At 45.0% G+C, this 17,082-nt stretch overlaps 1 protein-coding gene across 5 annotated transcripts in view; it reads right to left on the bottom strand.

Annotated features, from left to right (window-relative positions):
- Nucleotides 1–17,082, bottom strand: part of epha10 (EPH receptor A10) — a 140,261-nt gene that overhangs the window by 100,948 nt on the left and 22,231 nt on the right. For 3 of the 5 annotated variants that reach the window (XM_076105724.1, XM_076105725.1, XM_076105726.1), the window contains 2 exons: nucleotides 3,624–3,688; nucleotides 899–1,571 (listed from right to left, as the gene is read on the bottom strand). In XM_076105724.1, the coding sequence (XP_075961839.1) occupies nucleotides 899–1,571; nucleotides 3,624–3,688 (738 nt within the window). Of the gene's footprint in view, nucleotides 1–898; nucleotides 1,572–3,623; nucleotides 3,689–17,082 lie in introns of those variants that run through there. The other 2 variants (XM_076105728.1, XM_076105727.1) reach the window with 1 other exon arrangement.

Here is a 17,082-nt window from a genome sequence, read left to right as displayed (position 1 = left end):
TTAGTCACTGTGTTCACACTCACACACACCAAGGCGTTCAGACGTTGCAGCCTTTACGGTTCACACACACCATGCCTCACATGGCGATATGTGTGATAACACTTCTTTGGACGTACGCGTGAAACAAGGTAACATGGCGGACGGATCAAGGCCCTGAGCATTGATGTCATTGGCAGTGAGAGAGGCTTTTCTCTACTTCTATTGTCTGTCTTTTCAAAAGAAAAAGTGGAGGTCCACACTGCATCTTTCTCCTTGTCTCGACACTCTCTTACATGCAATCTCCTTCCCTCTTACAGTATCTGCTCCATCTCCACAGCTCAATCTTTCCTCTCTCTCGTCTTCCTTCTGTTCTTCTACTCACTCACAACGTGAACGACCTCACCTCTCATTTCCCACGTCTCTTCTGCTTCCCCTCCTTTCCCTCGCCCGTCTGCCTCTCCTCTGCTTCACTGCAAAAACCTCCATCTTATAAAGCAATTGTTGTCTGTCCTTTATTGGAGTTAGAAAGAAGTGATCATACGAAACCTCTCATTTCCACAAAAGTCTAAAACCGTTAACATGAAGATTTATCACACTGTGCTGGCAGATTTTTGCAAATGTTTCAAGAAAAAATTGAACTTCCCAGGCTCAAACACACAGCAGTTCATTTAAAAAGCTAGATATTTCTTCTCACTGTTCTCACTTCTGTCTCAAACCGGAGAAATTGTTCACAGTTTTCATTCTGGCAAAGAACTGAAAGACATCAACGGCACTCGATGTAGTGAAATCAACCGATTTCCTTTTCTTCCGCTACCTTCACATCTGCTTTGCAAACATTTTCTATTTGTTTTTTGAGTTCTCCTTTTCCTCACACAATCCCTTTTCACAATCCCCACCGTCTACTCGTTTCACTTCCTACCTTCACAGCTGCTGTGTCCCTCCTCGTAGCCGGCGCTGCAGCTGCACTTCCCAATGGGCACCAGCCACTCTCCCTCGGCGCTGCAGTGCATCCTGGGAGGGCTGTCGGCGTCAACCTCGGAGTTGTTGACGCAGGCGCCGCGCACCTCCACCAGCGTGGCGAAGGCCGCCTCGGCCACCGTGTCGGGGAACACCGCCAGGTTCTGGACGGTGGCGAGGCAGCGCTTGTAGTACACTCGCACGGCCACCAGGGCCACGCAGGCGCCCACGTCCTGGAAGGCCAGGTGGAAGCCCTTGCGGTTGAGGTGGCCGATCTCGCGCACCTCCGTGTTCAGCTTCATCTTCCGCTCGCCCAGGTCGCCCTGCGTGAAGCTCTCGTCCGCCGCGATGGTGTCGATCTTGGTGTAGCGGTCCTCGCGGGTCACGCCGCCGAGGTCCCGGTCCGTCTCCACGTAGAGGAGGTTGAAGGTCTCCTTGCACGTGCCCGCCACGCCGGGGATGCTGTTGCAGTCGCGCAGCGTGAACTGGAGCTCCACGAAAATGCGCTGGCCGCCGCGCCGCGCCACCCAGCCCGTCTGCAGCCAGTTGTTCTGCTGCGTGGGCTCCATCACGTTGCACACCTGGTACGTCCGGATTGGCTTGTACTTCTCATCTACGCCGCTTATTTCCTCCCACTAAAGAGATGGAGGCAGGGGCGGAAAAGAGGATTAAAAGGTGGAGGTGTAGTGAGGAGGATGAGAGAAAATATCCAAGAGGAAAGGAGAACGAGAGGTCGGGCGGATGGCCATAAAAGATGGTAAGGTTATATAATTTAAACAAGGAGGAAAAACAGTGAGTGCAGTAAAAATACGGGGGAGTGAAAAGGCAGAAAACAAAGTAAAGTGAGGTGGGCAGCAGGCAACGAAGATAATGAAAGAAAGTCAAAAGTCAGAGAAAGAAGGAACACAGTCAGCGCAGGTTAACAGTCTAATGACATAATCTGATGAGTGGGTGTCTGCAGAAGCATCGGCACTCAGATTCTTCGATATCGTCACAGAGAAACTGACCTCGGCCATTACATCAGCCTCGGAGTGCTGTGTCTGAAACTACGGGTCAGACCGTGGTCGCTTTTTCAGCCCGTGTCTTTTTATCTCCACCGCCTTTGTCACTGAAGGTAATGGCATTTGAGAGGAATGCTTTATATTCTATATTATAACATTTTCGCCTCCACGCTGATGCTTTCACTCCTTATAAATTGCCTTTGAATAAACATACAGCAAGAATGTTCCCATTTGCTCTGAAAATGGTTAATGAATAAAGAAGTTGTTTGAAAGTAAAATAAAATTGACGAATTTAGGATTCAGAGCAGCTGTAGCGTTCCCTCTAGATACATACAACAGTTAAGGGACTGTACATGAATGATTAAGAGGGGACTGGCTCAGAAAGGGGAGGGATTTATACAGAATGTTTATTTTTTAATGAATGGAGGGTAGTCGTACTTCTTTTTGGTTCGAGCACTTTTCATTTCAGATTTAGATTTTATTTCATTTCTCTCTTTTCTTTTCGCCACGGGTCATAAAGGTGTGTTTGGCCACAACAATCCAACAACAACAATCTTGTCATAGTTTTAACAATTGGCAGCTGTATGACAAATATTGTTTCATTAACATAATAAAGATTTAAAGTGGATTAGACCATCTTTAATTCTATGCCCTTTAAGCCATTCATAAAAAGTGAATTGTACCACTATTCTTATATTAGCTTAGGTTATCGGGAGAGGGTGTTACAATTGTTCTGTTATTCAAGGGAGGGTGGAGTAAATGTACTGAGGGCCTTGCTTTTTAAGTTCAGCACACCAGCCCCCGTCACCACGCAAATAATTGACTTACAGTCCCTAAGTATGTCCAACATGGCAGAGTTAATACGATTGATGTACTTTCAATCTGATATATTATTTGTTCAGTGGATGAATGATCACAACTGCATGTCACTTCTTGAATTACAGAGAATTACTCTGACTTGACAGAAGTCACTCTGATAATCTGTGTGTGCGTGCGTGCTTGTGACACACACACGCACGCACGCACGCACGCAGTGAAAATAGATTATCCGTGATGGTAATGTGATAAACTGCACTACTACCAAGATACAGTGTGTTCTCTCTCGGTTCTATTGGGGATCGTAGGTGAGTCACAAGTCCATTAATCTTAGATTTAGCTTTGCATGTGGTCTGACTGCCACCTCGAGCCGACTCAAACTATAAACTAAACAGTGCGTATGTGTACACTGCTGTTTATATAAATAGACACCTTGGGTGTGTTGTGCACGTAAAGGCCAGCCTCCAGGTGGGAAGTGGGTGACAAAGTGCTTTGGCAGAGTCTTTAGAAAAAGAAAAAAAAAGGGCTCCTGGCTTTGTCTTACAGTCATAACTTAGCGCTAAGCTTTTTTTTGTTTACGAGCGATCGATACTGAGAGGAATATCTGTGTGACTGGTTTGGACACCGCAGTAGCCTTGCCTGCATAAGCACCATCGATTAATGATAATGATGAGCTCTGGACTGGGAGAGAGGAGACGGTGTGAGAAAGGAAGGGAACGACGAGAAGAAGAAGTAAAAATAACAAGGGGGGGGGGGGGTGAGGTGGTGTGGGCCAGCTGTTAAGCAAGCAGCTGTGTTCTGTAGCCGAGCGCATGAACGAACAAACAAACATACAGACTGCAGGTGAAAAATGCAAGTAAGCACACTTACTCCGTTGGGGGGATAGGACGTCCAGCCCAGCTCCGCCTGAGTCTCTTTAGAATTCAGCAGCACCACTGCAGGAAATAAAGGGGGGGGGGGGGGGGGGGGGGGGGACACACAAACAGAAGCATAGAGGTCAGTTTTGGAAGGATTTAAGAGCCAGTCTGCATATATTTTCTCTCGTCAGTATAAATAACTTTGTCAACAGTGTGCCATGAGTGCATGTCAACAAAGCACGCTAAAGACTAACTCAGGCCTGTCAAAACCTGGCGTGGGTGAACGTGTCCTTTGATAAGTGCATTAATACCATCTGTTGAGGACTTAAGCTGGACAAAGAGCTTTCCATCATCCGCTGGCTTCGGCAGTAAAAACAGACCAGGGGCCGCAAGCAAAACACAACCGCGGAGCTTGCAAAACAAGTCGAAACAGTAACGGTACCCTCTGTTAGCTTTCAATTTGACAGGGAGCAGGCGTGAGCTTTGAGTCTGTTTTCAGGAGCATGGACAGGGAGCAAAAAGACAGATTGTGTCCATTTTCAGGACCATGGACAGGGAGCAAAAAGACAGATTGTGTCCGTTTTCAGGACCATGGACAGGGAGCAAAAAGACAGATTTGTGTCTATTTTCAGGACCATGGACAGGGAGCAAAAAGACAGATGTGTGTCTATTTTCAGGACCATGGACAGGGAGCAAAAAGACAGATTGTGTCCGTTTTCAGGACCATGGACAGGGAGCAAAAAGACAGATTGTGTCCGTTTTCAGGACCATGGACAGGGAGCAAAAAGACAGATTTGTGTCTATTTTCAGGACCATGGACAGGGAGCAAAAAGACAGATTGTGTCCTTTTCAGGACCATGGACAGGGAGCAAAAAGACAGATTGTGTCCTTTTCAGGACCATGGACAGGGAGCAAAAAGACAGATGTGTCTATTTTCAGGACCATGGACAGGGAGCAAAAAGACAGATTGTGTCCGTTTTCAGGACCATGGACAGGGAGCAAAAAGACAGATTTGTGTCTATTTTCAGGACCATGGACAGGGAGCAAAAAGACAGATTGTGTCCGTTTTCAGGACCATGGACAGGGAGCAAAAAGACAGATTGTGTCCTTTTCAGGACCATGGACAGGGAGCAAAAAGACAGATTGTGTCCGTTTTCAGGACCATGGACAGGGAGCAAAAAGACAGATTGTGTCCGTTTTCAGGACCATGGACAGGGAGCAAAAAGACAGATTGTGTCCGTTTTCAGGACCATGGACAGGGAGCAAAAAGACAGATTGTGTCCTTTTCAGGACCATGGACAGGGAGCAAAAATACAGATTGTGTCCTTTTCAGGACCATGGACAGGGAGCAAAAAGACAGATTGTGTCCTTTTCAGGACCATGGACAGGGAGCAAAAAGACAGATTGTGTCCTTTTCAGGACCATGGACAGGGAGCAAAAAGACAGATTGTGTCCGTTTTCAGGACCATGGACAGGGAGCAAAAAGACAGATTGTGTCCGTTTTCAGGACCATGGACAGGGAGCAAAAAGACAGATTGTGTCCGTTTTCAGGACCATGGACAGGGAGCAAAAAGACAGATTTGTGTCTATTTTCAGGACCATGGACAGGGAGCAAGAGGAAGTCGGTTTTCATAATTTTGTGACATTACATAGACAAGTGAATTATCTACATAATATAATAAAAACATTCAGTTATGTTGTAGTACTACTACTACTTCTACTTAAGTACAAGATCTGAATGCATCCACCACTGAAAAATGCATTGCAAATGATAACAGTAAGTACCGAGTACCTAAGCACCCTGTTCACACCAAACTAGGCATATCAACCAAGAAGCCACAGTTCAGCAGTCGGAGCGAGAATGGCCGTTGTTTCAAAGTCAGTAGTATACAGCGGGCGTACCTGAAAGTCTTCATCATCAGCACATTTATCCTAATCTAAAATGTAATATCAACATCTGTAGCGACATATGGTGAGCTGCATTACCGCCTCATGTTTTTAAAGGATTTTGCTGACATCAAAGTTACCCATGCTTTAAGATCGTCTGCTTAAAAAGACACACACACACACACACACACACACACACACACACACACACACACACACACACACACACACACACACACACACACACACACACACACACACACACACACACACACACACACACACACACACACACACACACACACACACACACACACACACACACACACACACACACACACACACACACACGAGGCTGTATGAGTCTGACAACCAGCCGAAACCTTTTTTTCCCAACACCCTGTGCAAAGACCCTTGAAAAGTGACACCTTCCCTCATGTACTTTAACTTTTGTTTTCTGCTTTGACTTTCAACCATGTGAGGAGCCTTGTGAGGTGCCATTACAAACAACCTGCGTGAGACAGTCTAGAGTAGACTCCTTGACAAGAAGCCATTTCTCCTAATCCTGAGCAATGCTGGCGTTCTTGAAAAAGACTTTGATTTCATACCGACCGCTACAAATACTTGGCCACATCGACATTAATAACCGGGCACATGGCCGCAAGGAGAAGAAACCTACGCAGCATGACTCATGCTGTAGGCCTTGAAAAAAAAAAGAAAAAAAAAAAAGAGCCTGTAACCTCACTGACTCATGCTCTGACAGGGAGGCTATGGACTCTGACACAACGATGTGCTGATGCACCCAAACGGGAGGGAAGATTTTTGATGTGTTACACTTGCACAGAGAAGCGAGTGTCGAAAACAAACCTGTCGATACATTGGATGAACTTTTCAAACAAAGCCGCGTTCTACTTTCAGCAAAAATAAACTGGGAAAACTATTTTCTTGGATGCGTTCTTTTACATCATTTTTTCATCCCGAGGCCACGGCTCCAGCCGCTCAGGGGAGGAATATTAATAACGTTACATAAACATTATTTTGAGATTCAAGAAAATTTGCTCTTCAGCGTCACCACAGTTTGGATGGCTAAATCCTTTAGCGGCCAATGAGAGGGAAGAGGGTCTTTTTTTGTTCTTCGTTTTCGGGCGTGAGACACAGGCACCTTGGCGTGACACGTGGGTGTAAGGAGGCCTCGCTGGACCATGAGAGGTCCTTTACTAAACACTTCACTTAAGTATTTTTGGGGTTAACACTGCCGGGTGCCCAAAGCATGTTCTGTGGTTCGCTGATAACATAGAGGCATTTGGAGGAGATTAGAGTGGGAGAGGCCAAGGGTGGTGGAGAGACGCTGAGAAAAGGCTGAGGGGGGAGGCGGAGGAGGGCGAAGAGAAGCAAGACAGAGAGCCAACTTGAAAGAGAGAAAAGACGAAAAATAAAAGTCGAGTTGACAAGAGAGAGACGGAGAAAAAAAAAAAAAAAAAAAAAAGGGCGAGAGAGAGAGGGGAGCACACAGTGCAAATAAATGAATACTCGGGGCAATACACAGAGGGATCAGTGTGCCTTAGTGAGCAGTCAGTCAGTCACAGAGAGAGACTCCGTGGACAATGTTGGCACTACGATCACACACTGAACACATAAGTCCTGTCATCACAGCCTAGTTAGACAGACTAATGGGCCTTTGGGGGGCACGGGGGGGGGGGGGGGGAATACAGAGAGAAAATAAAACCAAAGGAAGGGTCACTAAGAGAGAGAGAGGGGGGGGGGGGAGTAAGAGAAAGAACATGTGACAAAGAAACAAAAGCTCTCCCTCTCTGCAGCCCATGGCTCTGACTAATAGACGTGACACATGAGCTATAAACACCAAATTCAAAGCTTGTTTCATTAATAATTGGCCATCATTATACGGACAATGTGGATCTGTGAGCCAGGGTTTTTTTTAGGAATTTTTTTTTTTGTCCGTTTGGCCTCAGCCCAATTTAGGACAAGACGTGGCTGACTTTCATCACTAATAGATAACAGATGACAGACGATGCATAATGAGTACAAGACCACGGTCTACTTTCACATTAAATTGCGATCTTATGTAAAGAGAATATCAAAAGAAGAAGTGAACATCTAGACCCGCAATCACTCCTGACGTGCCAAGTTACCGCAGCAGTCTGATACGCACGTCTGTACGAGTCAACTAGTCGTAGTGTGCCGGAGGTGAGGATGGACGGGTCAAACAAGCACAAGACTTTCACCAAGGAGACCGCTGTTCTAGTCCTGTGTGAAACCAAGTCAACATTGACTTATTTGACCGTAGTCTTGTTATGGAACTTCTGGACTTTACAAACACCCGTTATGTAACAAACATAGTTATTTTACTTCACAAATGTACTTATTTTTAAACCAAACCTCAATGTTTTCCTGAGCCTAACCAAGTCAATGCACTGTGTAAGAAAACCTAAAAACTATGTCAACCTTTGTTGGAAATCTATTTTGAAAAGAGGAAAGTTGGCGTGCCCTCCATGAGTCCAGACTGAAGCTCGAGGGGAACCGAGAGCTTCACAGTGTGAAGCGCAGGGCAGCTGAACAAGGCCACGTGATGGCTTTGATGTAAAAATGAGAACATATGGGAGAGGATAAAAAAATATCAAAGAGCATGCTGAAAAGAGTAGACTATATAAAAAAAAAACTGAAAAAAAGAACTGGATCAATTACCACTAGAAAGCACAGAAACTGTCCCAGTAACTGAGAAAAGGCTATCTTGATGCCTTAAAATTCAAACCTTTCACTTTGGCAAACTCTCATAGTCTAGGAAGCACTCTGCTGGGAGAACAAGCATCCTAAAGCTGGCATACAAGAGCAACACCGAAAGAAACTTATTTTTCTTAAGAGTGGAAAACATCATCTGTGTTTTTCTCTTAGAAACGACTCCTTTATGGTTTTCAGGCTGCAGAATGCATAATGGGAAGAGTGAGTCTTTGACTTGAAAATGTCTATTTTTAAATCGAGTGTTGGTGCTGTGTGTGTGTCTGACTTCCTTCTTGTGTGTGAGGGCGCAGGAGGTGGAGTATTGTCTTCGTTTTGCATTGATGGGTCTCATCTAAAGTATATCTAAAAGTGTGAGCGTCCATTTCTACCTCCCTCCCTCCCTCCCTCGTCTCACCCACTGTCTCATCGTTCTCTGGTTCGTGTTATGTTCAGCCTTGCTTGATACACAAGGGTGGGGCACGGAGACAAAAAGGAGGACACTGAAGGAAGCGACTGCTTGACTCGGGTCAAGTATAGTGGTGGACGGCAGCACGAAGACATTTCATTCCGACTGCTAGAACTAAATGAGTCACTCCTGAACTGAGAGTAAAGGCAGACTTAGTGTACGACATCCTGTCACGGGCAAAGACATCCGTCTCTGCTGGAACGCGGCTCACTGATACACAATGTCGCACACAAGTATATCGCTACAAACACAGACGACTGAAATCCCCTCCCAGTGAGAGCGGCTTGGTCCGTAATTCGTCTTCGGGTTGGTTCTATAGCCTCCAGGCAGGATTAGCTCAGGCACTGGCTGTCCTCACAGAGACCTGCGGGGGCTACTCATCAGCCAGCCGACGTCAAGGCAGACCACAGGGGCTCAGGAGGCTCAACCTGCCCCGAAGACAGAGCACCAAGACGGGGATAAACCCAGGCCACTGATGCTCCACTAGGACAACCGTTGTCCAGCCATTATCCGTCTTATACAACAGGAGAGCGGAGGAGCAACGGAGACTTCAAGCGGCCTGGAGATAAGAATGACTGAGTGAGAAAGGAAGTATAAGACATAACAGGGACGGAACTCTGAGACTTTGGACTCCGATCAGATTAAGTCACAAAAAATTAGAGAATGGAGACTTGACTTTACATTTAAAACAAGACTTGAAAGTTAAAACATTAAAGTATCAAATAATAGCAAATAAGAGAGACAGTTACAGGCAGCCTTTGCAGAGCCATACAGCTAGAATATCCTTTGCATTAAAGGGACTTGATCGCACCTGCAGTGTGTGGAAACCACCATTAACACAGCTTTAATAAGAACATGTGTAATGAAGAGCTGAAGGACATGCATCCAGACTTTCAGTTTGCTGCTAAAGACATGCGACATGACTTGGTTTTGCCCTCAATGACCTGGGACTTGACCTTTCCCCAAACGAGAGACTTTGAGATCGAGTTTGATTTGTGGCAATGATTTCAGACTTGACCCCCGACAGCATGACTTCCGACTTTGCCTGGATTTGCCCTCAAGGACCTGAGCCTTGACTTGAGAGACTTCTTGACAGATTTGAGATTTGACTTGGATCTGTGTCAACAGACGTTGCCTCAGATTTATCTCAATGAAAGACTCAAGACTTGACTAGGATGCCTCAGTAATTAGAGACTGGCTTAGGAAGACTTGACACTTGATGGACCTGTCTATGTGACTTGAGTAGTGACTTGAGATGATGATGATGATGATGATGATGAAAGGACATCTAGGTAACTATCCAAGAGTGAAGAAAGAAGGGTTGAGGTCAGTTTAAAACTGCACGTAGCAAATGTAAAACACAGGTATGTCCACCTGTAGCAGAGATTTTCGGCATAGTGTTCTGATCCCCAAGGAGGGAGACTGGTTCTTCATTCCCCACTGCACTGAAATATGGAAGCAAGAGCACCCTCGAGGCTCACAGTCCTGCTCGAGGACACTAGAGCAGGGCGGGAACACGGGAGTTGGAGGGGCCCGAATCGCAAGCACTTCATATGAAAAACGATCTTCCCGTTTGCCGCACCACCCCGCTGCCCACGGACGTGGGAGGGAAGATGATGTATAGTTCGACAGAAGCAATACAGTAATGCTTCTGTAGGACAGATAAAAAAAGGATAAATGGATGGGGATATGAAGTGTCACATAAAAACACAAACAGGCACATAAAAGATAAATGCTGGGCATAAACGGACACAAACACACACACACAATTCAGGAACAAACAAACACCAGCTTCTTAGACAAATGGTGTCGGGGAACTCTTTGTCCCCGACACACACACACACACACACACACACACACAGAGAGAGAGAGAGCCAGCCAGTAATACCATAATAGCAGTTCCAACAGCAGAGCACATTAACTTCAAACTGGGCTCTCATTTTAACAGAGTCATTAAACTTTCAACTTGGGCAGTGCGACATACTGTAAAGAGACTGGGCTGTCAGCACTCTAAAGCCCGCCATGCAATTACTTACATGGTGCAAGACAATGGGGTTACCGGTTAAATGCTCTCACGTGTCCCTCATCTATACTCTATGCTAAAGTGAGCTGTCAGCGTAGACGCAGGGACGGCTACTCATGATCATTCAGTTAATGGATTCATTTGTTGATTTCAGGCGTTAATTGATAGTCTATTCAATTTGAGGAAGTGGTAAAAAAATGAATGAGCATTATAAGTTCCCAGAACCAAAGGGAACGCACTATAATAATGGGCTGGGGTTTTCAGCTTTGTGTGGAAGGTGTATAGTTTGAGCTGAGGATATTATATAAAAGGAGCTAATCCTCTCACAGCTTTACATGATGTGATAAAAGCCTGACAACAATGCTTGCAGGAGAAGCCAGTCTACTGATGTGACAACAGGTGTTTTATGTCAAAAACTTAGTTTTCTATTTTCAAAAAGAAGATTTTCTGTGACTATCTTACTGGGCTGAATGTTTCAACATCAGCAGCGTGAAGGAACAAGGTACATCAAGGCTGACTCTGCACGGAAGCAAAAGCACCAGGTGCTCTTACTGTACTACCTTGACGACGGCGACAACCATCATGAATTCAACCCTCGAGGCAAGGTAGAGTACGTCACATGGTACATAACGTCCACGTCCCTTTATGTCCCCAGCACGTCATTTCTCTTCCCAATCACTGTATCGCCTTATCCCCCCCCCCCTCTCTCTTCTCTCTACCTCTCCCGCAGCGTCGGTCTTGAATCTGAATGACCACCTGTTAAGACGAATCGCTTCCAGGAGGAATAAAGCGAGTGTGTGTATGCATGTTTGTGTGCGCTGGAGGGAATGAAAGAAAAGAGTCATTGAGTCAGAGGGACCGCGAAAGCGAGTGTCTGTTTAAGGAAGAAAAAAAGAAAAAAATGGTGGAGGAGGAAAAAGCTAAAATTCAGGCGGAGAGTGAGGACAGACAAAGAAAAGAGAACGACAGGTTGTGTTGCTGCTGGATAAACACACACCTGCGGGGCGTTTTTATTACAATATGTTGTTCACAAGCTCCACGGCGTAGATGTTTTTGTTTCCCAGACAGACACGGGAAGAGGAAGGTAGAATGATAGAAAAATTGGGGGCTGACGGAAGACGGAACAAACAAAAATAACGAGAGACGGAGAAAGAGATAAAGAGACCAGAGGCCAATGGAACTTATTTTCATTTGTAGGGTCTTGTAAGAGATTGTAATTGGTTGTCTGGATTGATAAAGTGAGAGCAGTGAGAGCGCTGTCAGGTCTTATTGTTGCCACAGAGGGGCTCCTCGGCACAGGCCTGAGAACAGCGCTTCACTGGAAAGCAGGCTGAAAGTCAAACATCTGTACATACACAGCAAATACTCAGAATAAATGAAAAGACAGATTTGGAAAGAGATGGAGCGATACATTAATGTCAGATTTAACTCTGAAGCAACTGCACTTATCAAAAGAGTGCGTCAGCTTACATTTAGGATGCAGAACTCCCCCAAAAAAAGAATAACCCTCTCCTCCGTGACTGTTGGCTCAGGCCGGAGAGCCACTTTAACCCTGTTTTTTAGAAAATGAAGGAGCTGTTTAAAGGAACGAGTGGACCATGCAAGCAGAACCTATTTAAAGGACGCACAGAGTGGTAAGAGAAGGAACAGTCACGGCACTAAAAGCCCCAAAAAAAAAAAAAAAGTGCTCGAAATAAAACGCTGGAATCTTTCCTGGGCAGAAATCAAGCGGGGGGGCGAAACATGTCGGTGAAAGAGACTCGCTGGTATATTAATAACAACTGAAGAGATGGACAACAGCGGGATGACGAAAGAGAGACTTAAGTAATAGACGAGGTGTGTCCACCACGCTGGAATGACTCAGCATCTCTGCTCTTTGGGTTCATGGCCTCGCTGCCAATAGAGACACAGGAGTCAGCAGGGCCGAGTGCTGCAATGAATACATCGGCTATGAATTATAAAATTGTGCTGCATCATCAAAACTTGCATATCTAAAGATGGTGACCGTTTGGGGACCATTCCAATAAACATTTTGGGTTAGCATGGAGAAATATTTGACTGCTGGGCCCTTTGGAGGGAAGGGAGGCACAGGAGGACCAGAACCAGGACTATCAGACTCTGCTACAGTTAAAATTAGTTTCCTATCAATACGCCGCTAGATGCCACGTAATCTTACACACTGTTCCTTTAAATAACCAAGAGGAAGAGGAACTGACAGTTGATTCTCATATCTTTGCTGCTTTATCATTTAAGGCGTTTAACCTGACACAAGTCCATTTCTAAAAAGAACAATTTGTGCGGCATCAGTAGATGCATGTGCTAGAGGCAGCGACGTGGAGCTCCATAGGGGCTTCATTCACTGAAAGCCTGTTCCAGGACGACATCCCACATAGCATGAAACAACCCGCCTGCAGCACTCGAATGGATTTTTAAGAGACACCGCTGCAGTATATGTTCAGTTTAAAGGCTTTGCACGGTGAGTACATCTGCCGCAGAAGAACCCCAGATGGTCTCCGAAGGGGAATTTTAACCCTTTATCACAGTCTGATAGCGAGAATGTAAATATCGATAACTTGTCAAAAAGTGCAACCTTGCTGCCTTGAAGTAAACAATTCTAAATATTTAATCAAAAGCATCTTAGAGACTTTTTCATTTTCATTCCACTGTACGACGAGGCCAATAAAAGAAAAGAGGCTTTTGGAAAATAAAAGCCTTCGAATTAAACTTAGTAAATAAAACAAAGGATGCTGAACTACTGCTACTCACTGTTCCCATGTAACACCCATTTAGCACGAGGACTTTTAAAAGAAGCAACCGTTTCCAGTTTGTGTGTGTTTATTGTGTAACAAGCATGACTTTGATTTCCTCTGGCTCTCATGCAACCGCATATCCATATGTCATGCTATGCATTGCCCTATTTAAGGACGTTAGGGCAAGAAGTGTGGCGCTCAGCGAGCCAGCTTTAAATGCGCTTGCATAATAGAGGCATCTCGCAGAGTTCATGGCTTCCCATGTTGGAGGAGGAGTGCACGTAGAAGCGGCATCTTACAGATTGTTACAGGCATGTCTGAGGGTTGGGAACGAGTTGAGGATGGAAACCCAGGAGGGATTTTTCGTGTGCAAACACGTGGACGGCTGCATCGGTACAGCCTGAATGCACAAAGCGGTTTTTTTTTGCACAACAAATAAAGAATGTTGCTTTATTCTGGCCCGCGCCAAATAAAAAATATCACGCTTGTTTGCCCGTAAATCAAAAAAGAAGAGAAAAAAGCTCTGGAAAAAACTAGACTGTAAATGTCACTGAAGACAGATTTAGTAGAGAGAAGCCAACTTCTCCCTCTTTTAATGACACTCGCAGACATAAACAGATAATTACATTCCCCTCGTGGCAGTGACGAGTTCCAACGTTAACCTTTTTAGGTGCGGAACACTGTTTCAAATGTCATTAAAACGCAGAGCGTGAAAAGCCAAAGTGGCACACACAAACATGCGCTTCCTCGGGTTAATATAGGCTGAATTTGTGCTTGCAGAATATAAGTGCACCTGCATCGGCATATGTCATGATCGCGCTCAAATCTTGGAATGCCAGCATTTATTGGATGTACATGTACGTGTGTGTATGTGTGTGTGTGTGTGTGTGCTGCCCGCCTGTGTCTTTAAATCCACACGTACGCTCTGAGCCCTGGTCTTCATTCTGGGAATGTCTCACTTGCGAGCCTTTCAGAGAACTGCTAAATAATACAAGTCCGTATCGTTGCACTGAGCCACTGCTTCCTCCATCCTCTCCCAGAGTCTCTCCTCGGTCCAGCCAGCCAGGCTACTGACAGGCTGCATTATTTAACTAGACACTCATTCAGGCCGCTATGTTGAATAGAGCCTGCCGGGGCCTTAAGAGTTTGGTGTCAGAGACAAAACATGACAGGGTGGAAAAAGAGAGAGGGAAGCAGTGTGTGTGACAAATAAAAGTAAAAAAAATAAAAATTTGGTTTGTCGTCGTCTCTTGCCAGGTTCATCCTTTAAAACCCCGCTCATCCTCTTTGTCCTCTCCCTTCTATACAACACTTACTGGAAGTGAACAACCCTCTATCCGGGGTTCAACGTGCAATGCTTTTTGAAATCTCTTCCTGAAACAAATTCCTTTATTTGTTCGCGGTTATCAAATAAGAAGAACATGACAGGCTGCGGTCATCAGTGTTGCCGTTTCCACTTATTTGCTTTCCAGAAACTTTACATGCCTTTAAAAAAAACTACATCCACGTTGCTCTCCAACGTGCAGCAAACTGAGCAATACCTAGTACAATACTACATATACAGTACATAGTTCAAATACATAGCTGTGCCGACATCCTCTAACAGCAGCTTTCCCCAAACTTGAATTCTGGGCACCAACTTTAAAAAAAAAAAATGCCAAACCATCGAGACCCAATTCAAAATTGGCTTCAACTATAAAGCTGACCCTAACAAAATCCCCTGCGGCCCACCAACCAGTCTTTGGTAATGACTGCTCTAAATGCCACCCAACTAAACTCCAGTTACAAGGACAATTGAAATGTTCGGTGGTCGGTACTGGGCATGTGCAGCTCTCAACGGAGATGAGAAAAGAAGCGAAACGGCTCGCTCATTAGCTACTTCACTCATCAGCTGCCGAAAACAAACAAAACAATGTGTTTGACTCTTTTGTAACACTTGCCCAATATGGCACTTTACTAGCCCCGACGTGGCATTTTACCTGGCCCTGCCAAGCAGGCTATCCTTATTGTTAAGCCTTGCATCTGTTCTCCAATTCCCTCCATTGTCCACTCACCTTTTCCCATTCTTTCTGCCCTCCTCTCTTTCCATTTCCCCTTCCTTGCTCCCTCCATCCCTCTGATCCATGAGTGAGGGATGAGAGGGGAGGGCAGAGCAGTTATAGAAGTGCAGAAGGTTTTATATATATATATATATTTTTTTTTTTTTTTGATCCCAAAATGTCAAAGGATGGTGTGACAGGTGTGTCGGATAGAAATGTATGACTTTTACCAACCTCACACTAACTGCACCAAAAACACAGACAACATGTCTTACGGTGCCGTTCACTCACTCACCTTTCTGAGGCTAGCCGTGTAAGATGGAACACGACGATGAGACTGAGAATAGATGGATAAGCTCCAATATATCTATATATGCAGGGTTTCTACTAAAACGTTGTCATCACGACACGCTGCTCTGAATAATCAATGCAAAGTGATGGTGTGATGCGTTCAATCCATCACCTGTCGCTACTAGGTTTAAATAATTACCTCACCTCATACATTCCCCCTAAAAGATGATGTATCACGGTTTGCTCTCCCTAAAGCTTATTACGCCTAATATTGCATTTCTTAGAATTGAATCATTTCCTCTGTTAAGCACAGGCGCTCTCTTTTTCCCAGGCTAGGCAGGGTTCCCCCAATAAAAAGTTTAGAAGGTAAAATAAAGTGAGCAGCTGCCGTGTAGACTGAGCAGGACACACAGGCAGATAGTAATGGTCAGTGTCTCTGAGCAGAGGTGTCCTTTACTGAAGGAGACACACTTCAGGTGAATAGGGTACAACATTTGTTTTTCAAAAAATGTATGTTCAAATATGCAAATGAGGCATTATCTTAAGTTTGAAATATAAAAACATTGCATAAAGCCAGGTTCAAAATGAGTGTTTCATTTTGTTGACATATTAGAGTCAAAGGTTTCTACAGAGGCACTTTTGGATATCTCATTGTATCACTCCATAAATCAGATAATACTGTGCATAGCCATTTACAAATCTATTTTTCCAGGTTTTTGGCAAAAACACGCTCAATAAATCAGGCTATGACTGATGTCTGAACAGACCCCTCTGTTAAAGTCTGAAAGAAGACGTATTATGGAAGCAAAATAGCCCAAAAGTGATTGAATTACTGTGATTGTTATTTGTGCCTCTGCCCCCCCCCCCCCCCCCTCCTCCTCAATCTGAAGCATTTAGCACCAGGATTGACTGCTTCCCTGCGCACATACACCGTGCTCACTGCGTATCATTGCCATGCTCTCAAACTCGTATCTTGTCTCACCCTCGTCCTCCCCTCCCCTCCCCTCCCGCCTTGAGCGGTAATGTAAAAGACATTTGCTTGTGTACGGGCAGGCCGCTGGGATGCCTTCCATCCTCCAACAGTCTCACATCAACTCATCTAAAAAAAATAAAAATAAAAATAACACTGTCTTACGGCCATGACAGCAGTGTAATGTTTTGAAAATGCAGCAGTTAAACTAGGTTAATACATATGCATTAGCCATCTGGTGAGGCTGTCAGTGAGAGCGGATTATTTCACATTCAAGAATGAGATGTTATGGGTTCGGGTTCAGCCCACT

The sequence above is a fragment of the Anarhichas minor genome, unplaced genomic scaffold (assembly GCF_050575085.1).
Source record: "Anarhichas minor isolate MPS153535 unplaced genomic scaffold, ASM5057508v1 ptg000033l, whole genome shotgun sequence".
NCBI classification, from domain to species: Eukaryota; Metazoa; Chordata; class Actinopteri; order Perciformes; family Anarhichadidae; genus Anarhichas; species Anarhichas minor.
Note: the sequence above shows the minus strand (reverse complement) of the source record. Positions and strands in the feature narration are given on the sequence as shown.